We start from the raw sequence: 25195 nt of genomic DNA on the forward strand, positions 1-25195 counted from the left end.
TTTCTCTCCCTCTCTCTCTACTGTTTACTTTTTCCTCCTTCAATCAGTAACTTCCATGAGTCAGCTACACATGAAGGGCCTATCTGTGAGAACACATGCGCATGCGCCCAGGCTCACTCACTCACTCTCTCACACACGCACGCGCGCACAGACACACACACACACGCACGCACGCACGCACGCACACGCGCACACACACGCACACACACACACACACACACACAATTGTGGATTTATAGGCAGTCAATCAAATATATTATAATATTTTGCACAAAGGAAATCAACATCTTATCCTGTTTCTTAAACCAAATTGAATATAGGCTACCAGTATTGTAGTGGTATTAATTTCCATTGTGATTAGGTGAGTTGATGCAGTGATATATGAGTCAATAGATCAATGTTCAAAAGGTTTTGCAAAACAGGTGAAACACAAGTCATGTCTCTATTCACACGGCTCAAATGATATTACCATACAAGACTAATCATGATATAAAGAATGATTAATGGATTCATTCACCATGACTGAAAGTTGCAGGAATGTGAACAATTAGACAATTCACTCCCAGCACTGCTTATCTAAATACTACAACCTAGATTCAACCAATACTAATCAATAACAAAGACTTTGGTTGTCACGTACCTGTTGATTGATTGCACCGAATTTTGGTTTCAGAGTTTCCTAGTATTATCTATTTGGGTTGTTGGGTACTTATTACTCTGTCCTGATAAGGCCTGTGTCTAGATTCCCTGACCTTTAGGCCTGGGGAGTAGGGATATAGAAACGTTTTGACCTGTAGAAAAATAAATCATTGTGGTGTGATTGGATCATGTTCCCTAAATATGCTTTAGATAGGGTACAAGATTCTTTAATGCATATAGAATCCTCACTATGAAACACACTGCCACCCACGCGCACAGAGCTTCATTCTCCCAGCTGCTGCTGCTATCTCTGTAAACCGGTCCTAATTGGTGTAAATATTGGGTAAAGTACCGAGGTGGGATGAGATAACCTATTTGTCACATACCCAGTCAGCCATTCAGCCTCCACTGATTAAACAGCAAATGTCAAGATAGCAAGGGGTGGTCCCCACACACACACTACGAGATCTTTACATTGACAGCTCATACACAACAGTGCCTATGGCTGATCAAATAAGTGAGCAAATATTTCAATGTGGAGTAAAACAGGACACTATTAAATATTCGTTACGTTTATAAAATAGTATTAACAGAAATGTCTAAATGGTACCCACTGAGGCCCAGGAATTGATGATTCTTGTGTCCACAGTGACAGATGCATCCATAAGAGACTACCAGAAAAACTCCAAGGGTGATTTGAATAGTTGAGTGAACCTGACAGCACATTAACCAGTATGAGGGACTTAATCATGGTGCATACTGACCTCTACTGGACACGGATCATTTACCATTTTCCCCATCTCCCACTGACTTGAGTCCAATTCAGTGTCCCCCAAAAGGTGTTCTGGTGAACACCAGTCAATTTTAGATGTTGTAGTTATATACATCCCATTATTTACTTACTGTATTAATACAGATAGCAAGTGCCATCTACTTCAACTACAGTACAAAAAATGTCATGTGGTATAGAATTTAGGCAGAGTGGCAGACGCTCTGAATCCAAAGTGATTTACAGAGGTATACCTCAGAACTACTGCACGCCATATTGAAAATGTAGTACATAGCCTATACCTCACACCTAATTTATAGATTACTCCATCTTTTGGTTCAGCATTCTCCACCCAAGCAATACACTGGATGTGGTATGGTTATTATCGATGGACTATTCAGTTTATTAGTGCAACAGAAAGTCCTTACTTTCATTGATCAAAGGAGGAAATTAACCAAGTAATATGATATATTAAAATGAACTAGTTGATCAGCATAATGAAAAGTGACTCGTTAACTGAGCAAACGACAGACTGGGAAAAGGGAAACACAGGAAAATGAGGGCTGTGATGTGTATAATTATTATCACTTTATTTTAGTCGTCAGATTACACCATGAATTCGATGATAGACTTTGAATCAACAACAGAACAAAAAAGGGTTGTGTACAAACAATTTTTATTTTAGCCATCAATTTAAGCCATGAACTCGTAGGGAATGGGCGCCAGCACCTGGGGCGCATTGTTCTTGGTGGTGACGAAGCGGGCCTCACGAGGTGCCTCGGGCTGTAGAAAAGACAGAAAACCCAAGAATAAAGCTAACAACCAGTGATGTTATAAATATCAGACTCGGGGTCTTTTAACTGCAAACCTTTTGTGACATTAAGCCAATGTATATATTAATGTGCAATGCTTTTGCTTGACAACATTTAAGCTGAAAGGGTTGTGCACAAATGTAAAGCCTTAAGTCTTATAGTAGGGGTTCCATGAAACGGGGTATATTTTTTGAGGTACATGCCCTGTTCTTGCCATCTATATTCTAGATTAAAAACAAGGGATTTAAGGCAATTAACATACATGACAAATTAGATTACCAGAACCAACAAAAACATATTCTACACCCAACCTCCCTCCATTTTTACGGTGTGATTAGTGATTACAAACAGACTCACTTGAGATAATGTATATGAATGACTCTACTTCATATCTTATGTAGCCTCATTTAATACGTTTAGGTAATACACTATAATGGCCCAGATTGGCCAAGAATGTTCCCATCTGTGCAGCCCTGATTCCGTGCTGTGTGCACTTAGTGCAGCATTCTAACAAAAAGCAATGGAGGGGTGCAACTTGCAGTGTCAGACAGATGGCTCTGTGTTCCATCTAGAGCAGCTGCTGTTCAAGGTTACAGGGGCCAGGGTGTCGCAATAATTCAGGATGCAGATTGTTTTTTATTCAAACCCTTAATTTTCAGTCATACTGTTGTTATTTTCAAAATTAGACTATAGTTTTGAATATGGAATATTGACAGCCCCAATGGCTAACAATTTTTCCCCAAATATTTTTCATTCATTTTGTGGCATGTGCTCAAAGGCAGATTAATAGAAGATTAATGTTAAGTTAATCAAGTTCATGTTGACAAAAGTGCTTTTTTCAATGTCCCCCATACTTAATAGAAGATAGAAATGTTAAGTTAATCAAGTTCATGTTGAAAAAAGTGCTTTTTTCAATGTCTCCCATACTTCAAGTGAGAAGATAACTCCATCATGCTACTTGGAGAACAAAGGCTAAACCAAAAACCCTCCTGGTATTCTGTCCTACCTGACGCTTCAGTTCCACCCAGGTGCCGTCCGACTTGGCATCGAGCTTTCTCTTCTCGTTGTGCTTCACACGCTGCAGGAAGCTGTCTCTGCTCTTTGAGTGCTTCACATGCTCGATGCGCACATTAATCCTCTTGGCCAGGATCTTGCCCCTGCAGGATGGAGAAATCAAATTAGCTCACAAAAGCGCACAAGCAGATAAATAGAGAACTAACATTTTCTTTGTATACGCTTTTATCGCCACGTACATGGCAGTTCAACAGCATCGTTGTGGGATGTTATTGATTATGATCAATCATTTTCAAGTCAAAATGAAATTGACTGAAATGGCATTTCCTGAAAACACCTGCTGAAGATTTGGAGCATTGTATAATTTTTTGGTGGGGATCTAAATTGTAAAAGAAATGCTCCTCATAAATGTAAATGAGTTACAGTAACATTTATTTAAGTCTGATCATATTGTTTCATCGAACTGAAGCCTAGTGAAATTGAGACTTTGTAATGCATTGAATTGTTTCCTACATTATCAACCATCAAGAACATTATAATTGAACATCCCCACAATGACATCATAAAAATATTAACTTGTTTTTTAAGATGATTCTTAAAGTGACAGTAACCCTTTAGGTGACAGGCCCCCTTTAAAGACGAGCGGTTTTAACCCAGTCTTGTTTACTATTAATGTTATTGCCGTTTTGTAAGTACTGTCTCTTCAAAGTGTATCCTCATTGCAACCCCAGTTCCAACATCAGTTAGGCAGGAGTGCTTAAGGACAGCTGCTATGCCCCACAAGAATGACCACTGGAGGACATAGACAGCCCTGGTGGCAAAGTGAAGATGGGGGTTCTAATGCAAATGTCAATCAAATGATAGCTATTATGCAAGCACCAATATACAACACAGAATTCTTAAGATATTTTCTACTTACTTGATCTGCTTGTTGACAATGACACCCAGAGCATGTTGTGTGACATTGTAAACACGTCCCGTTTTGCCATGGTAGCACTTGTGAGGCATCCCCTTTTGAATGGTACCGGTGCCCTGGAGTGTCACAGAAATTTTAAAACAAAATGTCAGTGTACCCATTTAATCTCTTCTACAATCCCAAGCTCAACATGGAGCCTAAAAGTGAAAAAATAAATAAGCACATCATGATTTGTCAAGCAGTTCTATTCCACTGACATCAGTCCTCTGTTAGATTGAAAAGTTCTGATTATATTTAATGAAAGGTTATCCACTTAGTCTCTACAAGCTTTGTTTCACAAAAATCCAAATGTTGTCATACATTAGCAACTTGTTGTCAACTGGTTAATCCTTCATTGTGTTTTTGCTGTGTTTTACACATGAATTACATGTAACCAAAGTTTGATATAGAGTGCTCATTTTACATCACCCATCATGCATATCACCCATTTCAAAATTGCACTTGCGCAGGACTTGAGTGATATAAAACGAAAGCTCCCCAAAACAAACTTTTGACTCATCTGCTCACATGCTGGCGATAATGAGCACCCATAGGTAAAGCAGCTGTAAAAACAAAACGGCAAAAGAATACAATAGAACGTTTGGCTTCAGAGTTAATTGACAGAAAGTTGCTCATGACATGGCAGAAAGAGGATAACGCAAGCTGTCCGTGCGATATAAATTACTTTAATGTCAAATTCAGTTTTCTAATGACCAGTCTAATTACCACCCTAAGGTCCCAGGACCCATACGATTAAAACAAAAACTAGCATTACCTGCTACTACACAGTCAGTCTTACCTTGATGTCAACGATATCACCCTTCTTGTAGATGCGCATGTATGTAGACAGGGGAATTGGACCTGTAAGATATAATTAATTAACCTTAGTAACTACACACTTTTATGTGAAACCTAGATAAAATATTATTTTAATTAAGTTAAAAGGACTCACCATGTTTGCGGAACTTCCTGGCAAACATGTACCGGGTCCCCCTCCTCTTGCCTCTGGTGTTTGTCATGATGCCTGATCACTGAGGAAGATATGGCAGGTCATTTCACATCCATGTCTGTAATTTCCCTAACCCTAACCCTTTTAAGTTTATCAAAAATGTACATCACTCTAATTCCAATCTAAACCACACTAAACGGGACGCAATTTTTTTTAATGTATCAACCAATCACAGTCAGTAATGTTAAGATCCCGTGTATAATTGAAATGAAAAAACTGTATTCGGTGGTGGCAGTAATGATACGTCAGTTAAAATGACAAATAACGCCACTTAACACATTAACATCACATGCAATAAGTGGTACGGAATCGACTCGTTACGTTTACATTACATCCGTGTGACTGTCAACTCAAGTCAGGGTTTAAATATGAGGTTGTCATCCAGAAATGCAACTTGTGTTGTCTTTTCCATTGGACTAGCTTGCTAGGCCCACATGTGGAACCCTATGGTGGAACCACGATGCGGCTCCCGACCAGTTCTACTGGTCTTACTTCTCTTTTAGACTCACTGAGAGGCTCGTTACACACCTATGAGGATAACTTATGATTAGAGTGCTTTTATCGGTGCAATTAGGTTCAAATATTATGGTAAAACAAAGTGTAAAAGATGTTTAAGCACGGAGCACATCTTACCCCCGTTCGCTTACAAGATGGCGGGTACGGCGGAAAGAGAGAACGTAGGACCCCAGACTCCGCCTTGTAAACTTAGGATCCAGGCAGACCACGATAGTGCCTGAGTTAAATTAGTGCGTTCGTTTTCCCAACAAACAGTGGGTAGGAACGGTAGGAAGTCTAGGAACTCATTTTGCGGATCGCGAACACATTTTTTTTTTGTTTCCTACAATTTGTTTTTAATTATTATTATTTCAAAACATTTTCAATAAACATTAGCCAAAAAAGCAAAATCTTTCATGAATTAAAAACACAATTCTATGTTTTTTTTCACCAGTACTTTCATGAAGAAATAAAAGAAAAATCTAAGAAATCCCATACATATGAAAACAAATGTTTCAGAAGTAGTGTAATTACTTGAGTATTTCCAGTTTTCAGTACTTTTACTCCACTACAATAATTTGAAAACTTTAGTAACTAGTTATTTTGTAGAATGTGATCATTATTACAAAATAATAAAATATAACCACAGCACAGCAGTCACTACATTTCGGGCATTTGAAAATAGCATAAACTTGAAATAGGACATTCTGCATAATGAATGAGTACTTTCTACTTTTGGTACTTTAAGTATATTTTGATACCAATAGCTTTGTACTTTTACTCAAGTACATTTAGAATTCCATACTTGTAAAAGAGTATTTCTATATTACAGAATTGATACTTTTGATTTAGTCTTGAATCATTGCAGAGCGCGTGATATCTAAAGCTAACGAGCTCTGGACTCTCCAGAAAGACTGGTAGGCGAGGTTAGCTCTGGATGGAGCCCCATTCCAAGCATAAAGACTCCAAGGATAGACCAGTGACGTCATGAACAACCAGGCGTGTGTAGCCCTGGTGTAGCCTGTTGTAGTGTTGTTGTTTCAAGTTTGTAACCTCGAGACAAATGACGTGTAGACATAGACCGTTTTCACTTTTCAGATGCATGCGTTTATTATTGTTGTCTAGCGAAAGGGTCGCGCAACGACGAGGAGAATAGATTTAAAAAGGGGAGCAAAAGGGGGAGAATCTTGCGGTTCAAGGCCCCCCCCATGACGCTTGGTAATGACGTAACTTGTCCATCCTTGGTGTCTTCACTCTAGTTCAACCCTCGCCTACGCGTTGATTGGGTGGAAGATGGCGCTAGCCGAATGGAAATCCTAATGACAGTCTCCAAATTTGCCTCTTTTTGTACCATGGTGAGTACGTGGCATTCGTGCGTGTTTATAGATAAGACTTCATGTTGACATAACAGCCGCGACTTGATTGTCGAGTGTCTTTTTGGGACAGATACATGAAAAATCCCGTTAAGCTGTTGGTCGCTATGCTAGCCCTAGCTCTGGTCCATAGCGTTAGAAGGAGTTCTCCTGAGCGCTATGTCACCGATTAGCCTTTGCGTTCACAGCCGCTGTAGCCCTGGCTGCTCAGCCTCTCGTCTGTAGGAAAAACAAAAAATACAATTTCGCTACTCACCAATACAAAGACCGTTCTAAGATCTTGAAAGCCTACTTTCCTCAGTGGGAACACTCTGAGCTCCCCACCTCACGTCTAAAATACACTTTTTGGCCATAAAAGAAAATATTTCACCGGATGTTTTACTACTCCACACACCGCCCTCTACGGATCTTTTCAATAGAAAACTCCATTGACCAGATTTTGCCTTCCGGTGAAATATCATCTTTTCTGGCTAAAATGTGTATTTTAGACGAGGGGTGGGGGGCTCATAGTGTTCCCACTAAGGAAAGTAGGCTTTCAACTCCCTCGAGCCGTCTTTGTTTTGATGAGTAGTGAAACTGTATGTTTTATTTTTACTACAGACGAGAGGGTGCGCAGCCTTACCTGCGGGCGCAAGGGATCATCGGTGACATAGCGTTAAGGAGAACTCCTTTTAAGCTATGGACCAGAGCTAATGCTAGCCCAGCATTTTCAAATCAGCAACCACCCACTCTGATCTGCTATGTTCTGTAGTGTAGTGTAGTCATGGGCGATCAGCTCATCGATGATGGACTGTTCTCATTGTATTGATCTCACGTAACGATTTGACGTGTTCTAATCTGAGTATTAAAGCACCCTGCCTGGTAGCAACAGCATGGCCGTGCACGGTGACGGACGTGCACCTGCTGCAGCTGTGTGTGTGTGTGTGTGTGTTCGTGCGTGTAACACACAGCTAAACGCCAACAAGCTAGTCGGAGTTCGCTAATGTGCGTGCATTTACGTTCCCAATCCCAACAGCTGGAAGCAGGATGATCACACATCTGGGCTGGGTAGATGTTGAGCCAGCGTTGTTACTTTACATAATTTATTTACAGTTATAGTGCTTGAAACAGCTGGATTTGAATTGGCAGCATTCCACACCGCACAAGCTTTTTTTTTATTATTATTTACACCGCACAAGCTAAGGTTACAACAAGCGCAACCAATGACGACATGGTTAGCTGCGCAGTTATGGACACTTTCCAGGCTCATTTATGCTGCTGACCGCTATGGACGTTGAATGTTTTTGAGTAAATAATACTCCAGGATATGCAGTGTTCAACGTAAACATTGAATGATTGGCTTCTTAACCATAGAAAACGCAAAAGTGTTGCCACCCTGTCTGACTACCTGAATGAATTTCTAAACCAAACCTGTCTGGGTTTAGAAATATGGGTCAGTCAGGTCAGGTGACACTTTACTTTCCATCATTAGCTATATTTTTTAATTGTCAAATAAATTAAAGAAGTCGGTGGACAACTGGACTGCAAAAGTTGTCGGGATGCACAATTAACCATTAATAGCATCATCAGTTATCCCCAATTACTTTGACCCATTTTACTGTAGTCCTTATTACAATAAAGCCCTACTAACACTTCTGTGTTGCCACTGGCTCACCTCAATGAGGAGCCCCCACTTGAGGATGTAGCATCTCTGTCCTACTCCCATTCAACACCCCCTGCTGCCCCAGTTATCTGATTTTATGTGCGCCCAACAGTAGATGACCTTGAGAATGTTAAGCGTTGGCAAGCCTATTTTTGACTTAAGATATATTGAAGCAATCAATGTCTCTGAAGACACTCGTGACCACTGGAGAGACGGGTGACAGCCGGAAAGCAGACGGCACCGGGGAGCAGGTTGGGTTAGACCAGGGGTGCCCAACCTTTTTTGACCCAAGGTCTACTTTGAAAATGTGCCACCTAGCTGAGGGCTACCAGCCCAAAATGTACCGTAACACCCATTCAATATACATGTAAAAAACAGAAAATATTAATAGATATTATAACATTGTACTCACTGTACTGTACTGTAATCATACTGTATAGTAGGAATTGTAATTGAATGAAACGATTGCAACTTCTCACATTGGGCATACAGACAGCATGACCATTTATTGCACACTCTGCATATTATGCACTGACAACACACTCACACAAAACCTGTGGATTTATGTCAAGTCACTGATAGTTCTCTTTTTTATATATATATATATTTTTTTATATAGTTTTTTTATAGTTTTTTTTTTGTCCTTTATTCCATGTCAGTCTCTCTACCTTAGTGGGAAACCTGGCACTGGGAAGAGGAGGCTAGCTTGTCAAAGTCAGGGTTGTATGAGCTCAGTGGCGCTGAAGGGCCTAGGAAAGTTAGACTGAGGTAGGGGGGCCCAAGGTGCCAGGGCCCTCGAAAAGTCTGGATTAAAACGTTTTTCCCCCAATAATAATAATAATAAAAAAAAAAAAATCATTTGTGTCTAAAAACGTAAAATTACCGCTGGAATAAAACCAATGAGCGACTGTTGCATACAATTTAAATAATTGAGGATCTCTATATTGTATACTCCCCTTACAAAGCTAAGCTCCTGCTATCATGTTGTTTTGAGACCTACAGTAGTTTTGCGGTTTGTGCGTCCGCCTGCATCATGTTATGGTTGTGAAACTTAGGTGTGCTCTAGACAGTTATGATCATCTGAAGTAAATGGAAAAGTCTTTTCATTGGCCCTGCACATAAGATCAACTCTCACGTTCTGTTCGCCCCACCCTCCCCGGTCCTGAGTGTAGATCAGCTTCAGCACACAACACGCATTGAACAGAGACAGGGAGAAAAAAAAAAAAAAAAAAAAAAAGACTGCAACCATAAGATCAAGAAAAAAAAACAGTTCAAAGTGTTCCCGGTTGGCCGGTTCTCCGCTTGCGTGGTGGGGCCCATACAGATTTCTGTCCTAGGGGCCTAGAATTTGGTGCTACGCCCCTGTATGAGCTGGTTGCAAGTTTTAGGCAGGCCACAAAGTGCTCATCTGTCATTGTGGCTCTGTACTTTGACTTGATGAACTTCATGTGAGAAAAAGCAGACTCACACAGGTAGGTTGATCCAAATTCAAATGGGTCTGAGCGGCTTTGGAGCGAGGAATTTCCTCCGCTCCATTCCTCCGCTCCGCTCCAAGCCGACCCTATTGGGGCCGCGCGCCGCATGTTTCCAACAAAACAGAGCCGTGCGCAATAGACCGGTTTCTGGGCCCGCCCCTTCCGCTTCAGCCATGTGACCGGCAGACATGATGGAGTCACCCAGAATGTAAACAAAAGGACCACCCACACTGCTAACAATGGACGCGCTGAGCCATCTCACGGTGCCGGAGAGGCAACGATATGACGATAAAATCAAACTAATCGGTGTCGAGAAAATTAACAAAAGGGAGTCTAGTGTGAATACGATTTTTATCCGGCCATCCAATATCCGGACATTGTAAACTATTTAGTGTATATTCGCGCAGTGCTTACACCACAGACCTTCATGGCCTGGAAGCCTACACGTTCTTCACGGCTGGATGGGTGAGAGAACCGTTTGTCATCGCTCTCAATAACATGACGTCTGTGCGAAGGTAAGTTTATATGTATTTGTTTGGCAGTTTTCAGAAAGCTGAAACTGTTAGAAGGCCAGGGCTATACCTAGCCCAGGGCTGCAGCAGCTAGTCACTGCGGCTGCTATGATCTATTGCCATAAATGTGATTTCAACTGCTCGACTTGAGTTAAAACTATGAATAAACCAACGTACTAACGTTAATGTTGGTGAATGTCTAAAGAACACATCCACTACTAAACCCATGCACAGCTGCTATAGTTACTGCAGCCGTCAGTAGGCTACTGCTGCTGTTCTACACGTGATGTCAACTGCTCGGACTCGAGCTAAAACTATGAATAACAAACGTGTTGTTGGCCAATGTTTAAAATAACACCTCGATCATTAACAGTTCAGGTCCGTGTGTCGTGACCTACTTATTATAACTCTAAGGTCATGACTCGTCCGTGGTGTAAAAACCATGTGTTGTTTTTGTCAACACTGTGCTGTTGGGCCACACTGTAGTATGATCAATGATTGGTCCTCCATATGTTCCCCAGGTTCTATGCTAGCCCCTTCACCCCCAAGAAAAGTTATATGTTCCCTGCTCAACCAAAAACAAGATCTATGTTCCGACCCAAATGTTCAAATGCAGGAAATGGTGGGACATCTGGGCACTTGGAACATGTGGGCAATCGTAATTTAGGTGCCCACTTGTACAGTTGCCCAGTCTGCCCACATGTCCCTAGTGCCCAGATGTCTCCACAACTCCATCCCTAAGTGCCTACTTGTCCAGGTGCCACTCGTCCAAATGCCTACACAAGTTCTCCCCATTATTTTAGTTGTGTTTAGAGTTGTTAATCATTATAAATGCATGTTTCCTGAATTTTTGGATGAGTGGGGAACACAGAACCTTTTTTTGTGGGGCTATGTAGGGAACAGCTTATATATTTTTGATAGCACAATGGTTTAAGGGTAATTATTGCATGGTATGGTTACTATAGGCCTGGAAATAGGATTAAATACATAGCTATTGAAACATTTACATTTTATTGGTAAAAATGTGTGAGAACACTCAAACTTTTTTCCTCATCTTTGTTGTCTATAATTGCATATTCATTTATTTGATGCAGGAGCGAGATGCCGTCTGCGGTCCATACTGCACCATGATGTCCAAGATGTCCATAGAAGAATCGCCCTCAGAAGAGATGTGGAAGAAGTGGCATACAGGAACTTATATATTACTCCAACCTTGCACCACACACAATACTGATTCATACATCAATGTGATCTCATTTAAAAATATCATACTACTAATCTAACCCCTCTGTTGACAGTTGGGGAGGGAGATATGCCTCCACAATATGCCTTTTCAGAGATATCGTATATATTGTGATACAATCATGAGGGAACCTTATAAAAACATCCTGTAGAGATTCATTGCAGAATTGGAACATTATACAAATGGACCCGTTTGTATACTATCAGAGATACATACTTGTAAGGGTACAATACATTGTGAGCTTGTTATTGAAATAAGTCAAATTGGGAAACAAGATCAGAAGAGTTTTGAGTAATTGTTCCTATTTGTAGGGAGCAAAATCATTATACTTTAGCAAGAAGCGTGAGGCCCTTCTTCAGATTAAGTTTCTGGTAAATTATTTGTAGGGAGCAAAATCATTATACTTTAGCAAGAAGCGTGAGGCCCTTCAGATTAGGTTTCTGGTAAATTATATCACACAGGGAAACTGTCGTTAAGATGTTTTATGGATGTACTATTTAGAATGACCCATACCTGTATTATTTGAAGTGCATGTTGTGTACATATATGTTCAAACAGGTATCTATGAAGCTACCTTCCTTCTGTAAAGATCCAAACATCCATTCTACCTGTCCTTTGTATATGACAGCACAAATTGTATTGGAACAATTTCAGGTGGACACTGTGGATACTGCAGCCAAACAAATCTTGTGAATAAAAAACAATAACCTTGTCACATATTATCACCCATTATTTGCTGGAGTAGAGCAGTGGTTCTCAACCTTTTCAAACTGTGACCCCTGCAACATATTTGAACTGGGGAACCCCCACCCTAATAAGCACTTACTTGGACTGTAGGAGTTGAGGCATTACATTTAGCTTGACTCCACAGATAAAAATGTGAAAGTAGAAAGTAGCCGATCTACAAGCTCACATGGGAATCCTGACCCAAATGTTGAGAACCACTTTCTCTGAAACAAGACAATAACTGAGAAAAGTACTTGCTGTACTTGCTGTGTTTGTTGAACTGCATAGGCTACAATCAACAATTTGATTTTACTGGGTGTACTTTGTTACAAATCGCAGGTTCACACAACTCTATACTAAAACTGTGTACATTATTTCTTAGAAGTAAAACAAAAGGAAAATCCAATGTCTCTTATTTTATTATGAAAACGATCACAGATTTTTTTATCACATCTCTATGCACTTGTTATGTATAATACAGTATAATGATGAAACAGGATCTCTTCAGTGACAGTCTTGGAATCTCTGATACGAACTGCAGCCTTGATGAAAAAGAGCACTGCACCCTCCCAGTTTGCTCAGCGATGATCTAAGGAGAGGTGGGCGTCTCCCTCGGCTGCCTGAGAATAGAAGAAAAGAAAAAAAGACAGTGAGATTACTGATAGAACAGCCCAGTACAGTAACCAGGGGGCCAAGTTCTTCACCAGGGGGTCTTAACTTATTACATAAGCAGATCTACAAGCTCCCAACACCTTGCTTTTAAAGGTAGAGACTTTTGGCGTAGAGGGAAAAAAGAGCAGCCCAAGTACACAGTGATTGTTCAATTTGACCAACTATTAGGCGGTTGTTGTCTTTTTTGTTCTTTTTTTATTAACAGTTTGCACTGCATTACAGTACAGTCTTCTGAAAGGGATTTCCCAAGAAAGCTTATGGCTTTTTAAATGTCTGAAAATTTCACACATTAACATTAATCTAACACTGATTACAGCGCTATCAAACAAGCCTATGAAGCTCTCTGAAAATGTTTATGATTATAATTATATTCTCAGACTATAGAACTCAGCTTTTCTGAGAATTTTCCTTCCCACCCCTTAATGCCATACCTTATTGTGGAAACACAATTTTATTCTATGTTTTGTGGGGTTGCCTGCTTCATCTCTCTCAGCCAAGGTGTCCTAGACCTAGACCAGTGGTTCTCAACCTTTTCAGGCAGCAACCCCTGACAAGCACTAAGATTTGAGGCATTACATTTGGTAATACACGTGAAAATAGCAGATCTACATGTAGCATGTAGATCGGCTATTTTCACAATTTCTGCCTCTAATATTTGACAACCAATGTTAATTTGTCATTTTAGATGTATTAAAAAGTCCTTAAATGTGCACTTTTCGAAATATGCATGTATGCACTATACACTTAAACTTTAGGTTGGTTTGTTTACTGTTGGGAGAGAAAACAACGTTGGGCATCAATCTTAGGCCTCGACATTATATCTAGTTATAATACTGTGTTTTTATTGGCCCTGGTTGTGCATTGCATTTTGACAATAACAATGTTAGGTCAAATACATATAGCGCAACACATTGCTTAGAAGACCAGCCAAAGTGATGGCTAGGCTAACGTGCATGAGTTATTGTTTTTTTTTTTTGTTACTAAGAATATACTCTTGTCTATTCACCTTTCAGACACAACCTGCAAGACTCGACTTCTATCTGCAATACATTTACTATTCAATAATAATCAATAATATAATAAATCAGAATGTGTCACACACTCAAGAGTCTACAACAAAAACAACACGTGTTTATACCACTGACGACACACGGGCCTGAACTATAATGATCGAGGTTTTACTTTAAACATTCACCAACAACAGCACGATTGTTATTAATAGTTTTAGCCCACGTCCGAGCAAGTTGACAACATCACATGTATTAGTTTAGCAGCAGCTACTCCTGATGTAGCCTATAGCAGCCACACAAAGAGGTGATGGTTACCAGAATATACTGTATCATATGCTGCACTGTTTATTGCATTTACCTTCAGCCTCAGATGATCTTTTAGACCGCTTTGTTCTTCTTTCATCATGTCGCTCAACACCGTTCAGGGCAGCACTAGCCACATAGTCGTGACCCATTTCAAGGAGGGTAACCATACCCAGTCAGACCTATAAACGCAAGGTTTACAGTTAGCTCGTTGTTTTAGTCATAGTTTTAACTCAAGTCGAGCAGTTGAAATCATATTTATGGCGATAAATTGGTATAACAGCAGCAGTCAGTGCGCATGTTAGCAGTATAGCTGCAGCCAGCAGGCCTGGCTAGCTCTGGTCCACATAGCATTAGGAAAAATCCACTAACGCTATGGACCAGAGCTAGGCCAGGCCTGCTGTTGCAGCTTTCTGAAAACTGCCAAACAAATACATTATAAACTTACCCTCGCACCGTGGAGGTTTTTGAGAACAGTGACCAGCGGTTCTCTCACCCATCCAGCCGTGAAGAACGTGTAGGCTTCCAGGCCATGAAGGTCTGTGGTGTAAGCACTGCGCGAATATACACTAAATAGTTTACAATGTCCGGATATTGGATGGCCAGATAAAAATCGTATTCACACTAGACTCCCTTTTGTTAATTTTCTCGACACCGATTAGTTTGATTTTATCGTCATATCGTTGCCTCTCCGGCACCGTGAGATGGCTCAGCGCGTCCATTGTTAGCAGTGTGGGTGGTCCTTTTGTTTACATTCTGGGTGACTCCATCATGTCTGCCGGTCACGTGGCTGAAGCGGAAGGGGCGGGCCCAGAAACCGGTCTATAGCCTACTAGTGCAGTGAAGCCTTGTTGGCACCGCGGAGACGGAGAGGAGAACAGACAGAGAATTCCCTTTATCACGATTTCACTCATCCACACACGTAGGCTATGTTTATAATACATAGCCTACCTTGTGTCAGTTAAGTTATATATCACCAGCCAGTCAACGGATACGAATTCAAGTGAGACTGATTGAAAAACACACGCCACGACTCGCCTCCGTCTCTCGGTTGTGGTGATTAATCAATAACCAGCTGGATTTAATATTGCCCGTCTTATTAAAAAATACAATGCCTTAGATTAGATGGCGTCTTTTGTAACAGTGAACGCAGGTCTCCATCAAGCCGAGGGTCACGTAACGTTACCGCAGGCATTTGTGTTGGGAACACTTGTTGTGCAAAGCAAAGGAGAAAGTGTTTCGCATATGGTAGCAAAATCCTTTTTTTATTTTGGCTGGTGACTCTGATTGACGACCCTGAGCGGAGCGTGGAGCGAGCGCGGAGCGAGAAATGCGAAAATCAACGTGAGCGACGGAGCGGCGGGGAGCGGTGCGGTGGCCGACCAGAGCGATGAGCGAGCGGGACAAGAGCCCTCTGGAGCGCGGAGCGGCTTTAGTTGCCGCTCCACTCCGCTCACATGCTCTGCTACACGTTGAGTTGAGTTCAGTCAACATCATCCACTCGCTCGGAGTCGTTTCACTGAAACGCCCGATGTATGTCCTCCCCCCCCGAATTAATACATTATTTATTTGAAATCATCTCGCGGTCCACTGGTAACCAGCCCGCGATCTACCGGTCGACCGCGATCGACTGGTTGGGCACCCCTGGGTTAGACTGTGTCTTCCGTGAGGAAGAAGCCCAACAAACCCACGGTTAGGCCTTTAGGAGGGCCATTCAAGCCACAAGCGAAACCTGCAGCACCACCGTTGCCTAGGTGGAGCCTGCAGTACCATTGCGGCTCAAGAATCCACCACTCCTGAGTGAAATGTCTGGGGCTGGAGTCAGGTGCAACGGACAGGTCCTGAACCTGGTGAGAGCAGGAGTGGACCTGGTGAGACATAGGAGGTGCCCGGACAGGAGTCAATCCACAGAGCATTGTCCTTCCATGTGCCAGATTTCCTCTCCCAGTCTCGGCAGAGTAGTTCAGGAGTGGTGGAGTGAATGGTCCCATCTTTCCCTAATGGGACTGATCGTGGTTAGCTACTGGGACGTAAGTCGGGACTTGATCAACCCCGACTAGGTCACCCAAGTGAGGGGTTAGGGGTATGATGTTAACCACAGATATAAAAAGCTAGATACCTCCTCCGCCGCTGCAGTTCATTAGCGCGACTGGTCAAACACCTCTGGCGGAAGTGCATAACTGTGGAACTGCGGAAGGCAAACTGCCCCCTCCAATGGGAAAGAGGGAGTCCTGCCAGTCCTGCATCTGATTGGACTACCGAGCTTCCCATTCTGTGACGCACAAGGAAGCGTCCTTCAGAATTCCCAAGAGCCCCGCCTCAGAATTCTGGAGGCTTACGTAGAGTTATTGGGAGGCTTGCCAGGAGTCTTGGACCAGCACCCCCCAGCCGGAAGAGGCGTCTACCTTTCTATGTCTGTGATGTTAACCCCAATGAGCTTGGGCTACATCACTAAGTATACGTCACAGGTGCATCCATGCAATGTTTTTTTCGTTGATGAAGGTCCAGAGGGACCGAAACGTCTGTCACTTTGATTAATAAAAGCTGATGCTGATGAGCAAGAGCAGTGTGCAGGACCTTTTGTTTATGAAACACTTTTTCATGATTGCTTCATTTGTTTATGAAACACTTTTTCATGATTGCTTCAGTTGTCATGATCCAACGCACCTGCATCTGAACCGACTTATTGTGACTGCAGGTCACAGTTATTGTGAAAACCTGCGGCAATTGTGTCACGCGTTACTCTTGCCTGTCACACTGCCTGTAATGCGACAATAGCCTATAATGTTTATTATTATGATGATTATCCAACGTCTATACTCTCCACTCTGCCACACTGTGTGATCATCATCATCGCCTCTGCTCTACCGCAGCAGCGAGTCCCCACTCTTTCCGTGTTGAAGAAGCCTTTCTGTATCGTATGAAAATGGCTGAATAAATGGCTTAATAACCTATTTTGGTGTGTAAAATAGCCCATAGAAAAAGGCAAAATAATAATTATAATAATAATACATAAAAAGTATCGAAAAGGGTATCGTATCGATTCCCAGGTATCGAAAAAGGTATTGTATCGATTCAAAGGTGAACGATATCCATCCCTAGCGGTTGGGGCCTGCAGCCACACAAAGCTGGATATTTCGGCCGTGAAACTGGATATTTTTTAAACCGGATAAATAAGTGAAGACATTGAAAAATATGCGATTCACTGGATCCATGTAGACATGAAACCCGGATATCTCTGAAGACTTAACTGTGTGTGTTCTTGTCCCCCTAGTGGAGGTCTGGGGACTCAGATTATTTTAGACCTAGATATCTTTGTCGTGTGGACCTAGATATTTTTCTATGTGGATATCTGAAAAACCGGGATATATGAAATATCCAGCTCCGTCTGACCTAGGCCTAAGTCTTGTTTGCACTGCTCCACTGCACTGATTGCACTCAGCTGTGACCCCTGCCTGGGTCCTGAGTCAATACAGTCCTAGTCTCTGTGTGTGTGTGTGTGTGTGTCTGTGTGTGTAATGTACATCGCCAGATTTACACTGACAATTTTTTAAATTATGTTTCCCTGCGATCTGCGATCACTTCTTGCCCTTAAGGCGTTTTACTTGTGACATATAGGTGATTACATGTTTAATGCAGTGTATCATCAACAATCAACAACTGTCAACAACTGAATTGTTTTTTTTTCTTCAGGGCGCCAATGCCTCTGCTCTGGAGAAAGAAATTGGCTCCGAGCAGTTTCCTGTCAATGAGCACTACTTTGGCCTCGTCAATGTAAGTTAATTATATACTTTAAAGCTTGAGTGTTCCTGCTTAGTGTGTGTCAGTCTTAATTGACACTTGATTAGTCCTCTGACCTCTGAAGTCTTTTGTGATGCTCTTTTCAGTTCGGGAACACCTGCTACTGTAACTCAGTCCTGCAGGCTCTGTACTTCTGCCGGCCGTTCCGCGAAAAGATCCTGGCATACCGCAGTCAGCCAAGACGCAAGGAGAACCTGCTCACCTGCCTGGCTGACCTGTTCCACAGCATCGCCAACCAGAAAAGGAAAGTGGGAGTCATACCGCCCAAGAAGTTCATCACACGGCTACGCAAAGAAAACGGTGAGACACAAAACAAGATGTACTGTACACTTCATCTATCTTACTCTGAGGCAAAGGGTTCTAGTTTTAAGATAGTCAGTGAAAAAGAGAAACATGAAGAAGACTTGTGGTGGCAACCATAATGTACTTCAGCAGAAATGCATGGGACGGGTCATTGTTGGAACAACTGTTTTAGTCATTTGCGCCTCTCGGCGGAGTGTCTAATCCCGTTGCGAGCAGCCTTTGGCCTTGCTTGCATATCGACAATCAAACCGTCTCGAGTTGGCAAGTCGTGATGGACAGAAAGGTTATTACCTGCTACAAAACTGCAATACTAGTACTTGACAATGATGTGTGTGATATGCTACTGTAGGCAACATTAGCAGGCTAGTTAGCTAGCTACACAATGTAAACACTGGCTGTAGCGGGCGCTCATCACTTCCACCCAGACAAAGGGAGGTGACGTGGAAATCAGCAAGGATATGTCTAATATTATAGCGGAATTGAAAAGATCAGTTAATTCCTTGACTCAGGTGCAATATTAAATGATAACAGAAAGATGTATTTACAGCGCTGTAACAGGCACACAACATACACGTACATCATACCTCAGCAAAGCATACAGGTGGACTCCATAGCCCTGCCATGATAGTCAGTTCATTATTAATATAGAGTAAAACATTGTACCATGTACCATGCCAGAGTGAATACCATTCACACATTGGGTAAATCTATATGCCTGGATACCTTATACATTTCAGTCTCCAGATCTCAATTTCTCTGTCTGGTTACTCTCTATCTGAGAGCAGTTTGACAACTAGCTATGGAAGAATGCCGATGAGTTCCCGAACTAACTCTCTCCCTCTCACTTTATTTTCTTTCTTTCTCAGAGCTGTTTGATAACTACATGCAGCAGGATGCCCACGAGTTCCTAAACTATCTGCTGAACACCATTGCTGACCTTCTGCAGGAAGAGCGGAAGCAGGACAAGACCAATGGCCGCCTGGCAAATGGCACGTTGGATTCCCAGAACAACAACAGCAACGCCACCCCCGCGCCCACCTGGGTTCACGAGATCTTCCAAGGCACACTGACCAACGAGACGCGCTGCCTCACCTGTGAAACAGTGAGACACCTTTTTTCACATGTTGGCATCTGATTGGCATTAAACTCTATATCAGAGGTCTTCAACAGGGGGTCCGGGACCCCTAGGGGGTCCTCAGAGTTACTACTGGGGGTCCTCCAAATCTTCTAGTGTCCATATTTTGAGAACTGTAGCCAAAAATAGCAGATCTACAAGCTCACAACTCCGTAGATCAGCTATTTTCGGCAAAGAGGTTTGGTGTAGAGGGGAAAAGAGCAGACTGAGTACAGAGTAAAAGGTTTATATTAAGTATTGACAGTTCAAGTGGTTAAATATCTGGAAACACAAATTGACATGAATCCAAAATACACTGATGATTGTGGTGTCAAACAATGAAACTAAAATCGCACAAAAAGAAAGGAAACTTGACTTCGGTCCATTATATCTCCCCTTTAATAATTTGTATTGTGTTTTATATCATTGTTATCATTGATTCGTCACCTTTACAACGAGATACAGCTTGAAAGGATCTGGCATTCGTGGAATGAGCAACACAGCCAAACGTGTGGGTAGCACCCCTCACAAAAACATTAACATGGCCTGGCAGGCCTGCAATACCGTTCTTTTAGTGGTCACCTTTGTAGCTTGGCTCATTGAGTTATTGCACTCTACCACAGTAATAAGGAAAAGAAAAAAACAACACATATTGGCCATTTTTACACTTTGTTAATTTTAAGCTCAGTGTCAGGGTAGCCCCAATCTGGGAACCCATCGTCAAAGAAGAAAGGGCGACACCTATCGGTCTGTCTCTCTTCCGTAGCGCTCTGAGGCTGTCTTGAGAGATTAGGGAAGCCCAAAACGAGAGTAAATGCCAGCTGAACCGTATATTGCAAGCCATTTTGGCAAAATTCTGGTCGGCGCTACCCACACGTTTGGCTTTGTAGCTCATGCCTCGAATACCTGATGCTTACAAGCTGTACCTCATTGTATATATATTATGTGGTTTTGTGTGTGCATGTTTTAACTTTTGGATCTTTATTGTCACTGCACACAAGCCTCTCTTTCAACCTCTTCATGTCGATTTGCTCTGGTTCAACAGATGTTGTTTGAGTTGTTGGGATATATTTTTTAATAGTAGATTAATAATAGTCAATCTGGCTGTCTGGTGCAGATTTCCTTTTCTTTTTTTCTCCCATTCTCCTTAATGTAATGAGTATGACATGGGCCTATAGGTTCATCAATAGTTGAACCATTGAGAGTCTTTATTTCAAATTATTTTTGAACCATTGTTTAAGCCTATATAATATAGGCTATGTAATGGGGCTCTAATAGTTTGACGTAATTCAACTTTTGTGCTCAGATAAGCAGCAAAGATGAGGATTTTCTGGACCTGTCAGTGGATGTAGAACAGAATACCTCCATAACCCACTGTCTCAGGTAAGGCAAATGCCTCTGCATATGTAGATGGATATCAGGCACTATTCCCAGTGCTTGATATGCATATTTATTTAGACCCTGGCTGGCTGACTCACGCTTGCATATTGACAGACATCTTATCATCTTCTCCATCCCAGAGGTTTCAGTAACACAGAGACACTGTGCAGTGAATACAAGTACTACTGTGAAGAATGTAGAAGCAAACAGGAGGCACACAAAAGGTCAGTCTCCATATCATATCATTTTATTTTATTTTATTTATTAAATAGACAATCTACAAGCTTGTGATCCTGTAGATCTGCTACTTTCATTATTATTTCACAAAAAAACATTTTTGCCTTTAAGGACAGGTTGAAAGTCTTGTCTCTGGGTTTTATAACTATTTAAACCAATGAAAAATATTAACAACAGCCTAATAATAGTCTAATAATAACTACTCTGGTTCCTTTGGAACACAGATAATGTTTTTCATGATACATTTCCTGAAAAGTCACAGTTTTGGACATACACCTGCTGCTACTGGGTGTTTACATGTACTGTATGTGAATGCTAAATTAGACACACTGGCACTGATGTGGTCATTGTGTTTGTAGGATGCGCGTGAAGAAGCTCCCTATGATTCTCGCTCTGCATCTGAAGCGCTTCAAGTACATGGAGCAGCTGCAACGCTACACCAAGCTGTCCTATCGTGTTGTCTTCCCGCTGGAGCTCCGCCTCTTCAACACCTCTGGAGACGCCACCAATCCTGAGAGGCTGTACGACCTCGTTGCCGTGGTGGTGCATTGTGGGAGGTGTGTGGGGCAGTGTACCTGAAACAACAACAAAATATAGAGTATATATATATATGGTCTAAACTGCTCCTTGAATATTTGTTTAACTATATTGTGTGATTTGTTATCAATCTGTTATTCAGAAATGGTTGTTGAAAAGGAAACCTCTAATTAGATTTTTTTTTCTTTTTCTTTTTTTTCCAGTGGTCCAAATAGGGGTCATTATATTGCCATTGTAAAGAGTCATGACTTCTGGCTGCTATTTGATGATGACATTGTAGAGGTGAGTCACACAGCATGATCACATTTCTATTACAATGTGTATTTTGTCTGTGTGTGTTTGACATTTCACTTGTTATTCGATCCACTAATCCACTGGATGTCTTCTCGTTCCTGTAGAAAATTGACGCCCAGGCCATAGAGGAGTTCTACGGTCTCACTTCGGAGATCTCCAAGAACTCTGAATCGGGCTACATCCTCTTCTACCAGTCCAGGGACTGAGAAACGCCGTTCCACAAGGCGACCGGGAGTAAAGCTCTTCCCCCTTCCTCCTCCTTCACTGTGGGAGTAGTGGACTATACATAACCTGCCCGCTGCACAGCTGTACTTCATAACTGTGCTTTTTACCGACACAGTGCCGCAGCTCAGCCTCAGAACTTTCCCTGGCCTGAACGCCCACCGTCCCTCTCTCTGTTTTCTTCCTGCCCTCTTCTCCCTTTTCATCTCTGGCTGGATGCTGATGTTGCTGCAGGGACAAATAAGCTGTAGTGATTTAACGAATGAACGTTGTATTGAGATTGTTTTAGGAGGGGAGGGGGGCTTAATAATGCATTAAATGAGGGTTGTACAGAGGTTCGTATAGGTTGTACGAGTGGCGCTTGCTGGTTTTTGCATCGGGTGTTGGGTGAATGGGTATTTAATTATATGATGTAACATTGGCCCTGGTGTCCCCCCCCCTCTCACACTGCAATGCCCGATTTATACTTAGTTGAGTGCAGGTTGTAAGCTTGTAGATCTGCTATTTTCCGTGCACAAAAATAAGTAGAAATCAGGCATTAACTCTGCAATTCTTCAAAAGTCTTCTTGGCGTAAGCCACCTTTAGGACTGGATAGGAGGGTGGGAAGGTGAGTGTCCCAACTCTGGGGCACACCAGATTGTGTATTTCTACAGTGTACAGAATGGTATTTGTATAAATATTACAAGAAGATAATATAGACCATGAAAAGTTGTATTGACACTATGGTGCACTTTTGATACCGTTTTGTAGGTGTTGGCAAGTTTAATGTAATTTATACTCTGTACAATGATGTTGCTTGCCAAAAAGATCTGATCTACAAGCTAAAAGTACTGTAGATACGTTCGTTTTGGCAAGCAACTCCCTTGCACAATAGAGTATCAATTAAGGGTTTGCTTGAAAAGGCCTGTTGTGAAGCGAAAATTTTTTGTTTTAAAGAAAAATAAATAAAAGCTAATAAATTTGTGTGTGTGTGTGTGTGTGTGTGTGTGTGTGTGTGTGTGTGTGTGTGTGTGTGTGTGTGTGTGTGTGTGTGTGTGTGTGTGTGTGTGTGTGTGTGTGTGTGTGTGTGTGTGTGTGTGTGCGTGTGCGTGTGCCTGCCCACGTTTGCGCACTGATGACTCATATAAGCTCAACATTGCCACCTAGTGGCTCGTTAGCCAAGCTTGACTTCTGCAACAGGATCTAAGACAAATCAATTTCAGACGCAGCAGGTTCTCTACAAAACAACCCACTCACTGGATAATGCTGTGTCTCAGACAGATGCAAGCATTGCTGTGCCAGCTAACAGATTTTTTTTGTTATTCCGTTAAAAAATGTTTTTCCTTTCCTATGCCACATTGGTGAAGAAAGGAGGTAGAGAAGATGGAGGATGAGAGAGAGTGACATAGAGGGAGGGGAGGAGGTTGATCATGACACAGATCATCATTACTGTTTATAGGACAGACAGGACAAAAATAGAAAGCCTTCACAGGGGGCCTTGGCTCTGCATCCTGCATCTTGGGCTCAGTCGGGAGCCAAGCGCACAGCACAGCAGTCTTCCAAATGCTTTCACTAGTGTGAAACTGAGCGAGCAAACATTTGCAATTTTTCAGATTAAATGTGACATGCATTAAAACAATCCATATCACATTGTATCTGCAAAATGTAGAAAACCCTCATTTGACTCAAATCAAACAGTCAACTCGCATATAGGCCTATAGGATACATATATATATATATATATATATATTTGTTTTTAATATTTCAAAGAGAGAGAGAGAGAGAGGCACCTCAATTTGCATTTGCTATCAGGAGTAAAATAATGTTTGGGTTTATGAAAATAAATGACTTTACCATCTTTACTGTATGGGTCAATTTTGATCCGTAACACCACAAGTGTCACTTTTTTGTTGATAATGTGAAGAAAAAATTAAGTTAAAAAACCAAATTTATTTTTGGAATTGTTTTCTAATATTAGTCTGTTATAGCCAGATAACATCATTGTCCATTGTCTTCATTAGGCCCATAGGACATGTAGGTCTAATAAGTGAATTTTAACATTTTTATAATTGATAACAAGCTATATTGAAAGATGACACACTAACCCTAACCCAAAATAATATTTTAATAGTGTTTACATGGATATGATATTTCCAATTTCCCATACTTTTACTTCTATTCCAACATCTCAGATATAAATATTGTATTTTTTAATACACTAAAGTTATTTGAAAACTTGAATTACTAGTTACTTTCAAGATATAAATTAGAATATTATAAAACATACAACCACTTTAGCCCTGTTTTATAATTGAAAATAGCCGATCTACAAGATTGGTGATTGGTGTTTTAAGTATATAACATACTTTTACTCAAGTAGCCTAGCTGCCTAAGCTCCGCACTGATCACCATCACAACCACAACACACATCACACGCACATCTCCCGAGTATCTTCCGCCCCCTCCTTGTGTTGCTCAGCTCGCTGTTCTCTTGCACAGCCGCAGTCCACACTCCACAGCGATGCGCCGTTTAGACGCGCTCTGCTCCATCATCACTGCTGCTCCAGAGAACATCAACATCCAGCGCGCTGCCTGCATCTCATATCTGGCCGCTGGCGCTGCATGCACCTGCCGCCAGACCATCCGTATGAAGAAGATGGACATACGAGGCTGCCGAT

At 41.7% G+C, this 25195-nt stretch overlaps 2 protein-coding genes across 2 annotated transcripts; one reads left to right on the forward strand and one right to left on the reverse strand.

The window, feature by feature from the left end:
* Nucleotides 1-1976: 1976 nt before the first annotated feature.
* On the reverse strand, nt 1977-5871 carry rpl21 (ribosomal protein L21). The gene is made up of 6 exons (XM_080751569.1): nt 5832-5871; nt 5142-5220; nt 4989-5050; nt 4154-4266; nt 3227-3377; nt 1977-2191 (listed from the first exon to the last, which is right to left on the reverse strand). The coding sequence occupies exons 2-6, from the start codon at nt 5206-5208 to the stop codon at nt 2102-2104; spliced, it is 483 nt and encodes a 160-aa protein (XP_080607695.1). The 5' UTR covers nt 5209-5220; nt 5832-5871; the 3' UTR covers nt 1977-2101.
* Nucleotides 5872-6965: 1094 nt separating this feature from the next.
* On the forward strand, nt 6966-23491 carry usp12a (ubiquitin specific peptidase 12a). Its single transcript, XM_080752270.1, has 9 exons — nt 6966-7048; nt 18343-18423; nt 18537-18750; nt 19620-19855; nt 21174-21250; nt 21388-21471; nt 21844-22041; nt 22225-22303; nt 22420-23491. The coding sequence occupies exons 1-9, from the start codon at nt 7001-7003 to the stop codon at nt 22519-22521; spliced, it is 1119 nt and encodes a 372-aa protein (XP_080608396.1). The 5' UTR covers nt 6966-7000; the 3' UTR covers nt 22522-23491.
* Nucleotides 23492-25195: the final 1704 nt, after the last annotated feature.

This window comes from Nannobrachium achirus, assembly GCF_963921795.1.
Source record: "Nannobrachium achirus genome assembly, chromosome: 21".
In the NCBI taxonomy this organism is placed as follows: Eukaryota; Metazoa; Chordata; class Actinopteri; order Myctophiformes; family Myctophidae; genus Nannobrachium; species Nannobrachium achirus.

Bases quoted from the DNA above. Each gene is read 5' to 3' on its own strand.
- rpl21 (XM_080751569.1), bottom strand. From the start codon at position 5,208: ATGACAAACACCAGAGGCAAGAGGAGGGGGACCCGGTACATGTTTGCC. The intron at 4,267-4,988 runs GTAAGACTGACT...GTGACACTCCAG, and splicing joins GTGATATCGTTGACATCAAG to GGCACCGGTACCATTCAAAA. The intron at 2,192-3,226 runs GTAGGACAGAAT...TCTTTTCTACAG, and splicing joins GGGTGGAACTGAAGCGTCAG to CCCGAGGCACCTCGTGAGGC.
- usp12a (XM_080752270.1), top strand. From the start codon at position 7,001: ATGGAAATCCTAATGACAGTCTCCAAATTTGCCTCTTTTTGTACCATG. The intron at 7,049-18,342 runs GTGAGTACGTGG...TTTTTTCTTCAG, and splicing joins TTGCCTCTTTTTGTACCATG to GGCGCCAATGCCTCTGCTCT. The intron at 21,472-21,843 runs GTCAGTCTCCAT...TTGTGTTTGTAG, and splicing joins AAACAGGAGGCACACAAAAG to GATGCGCGTGAAGAAGCTCC.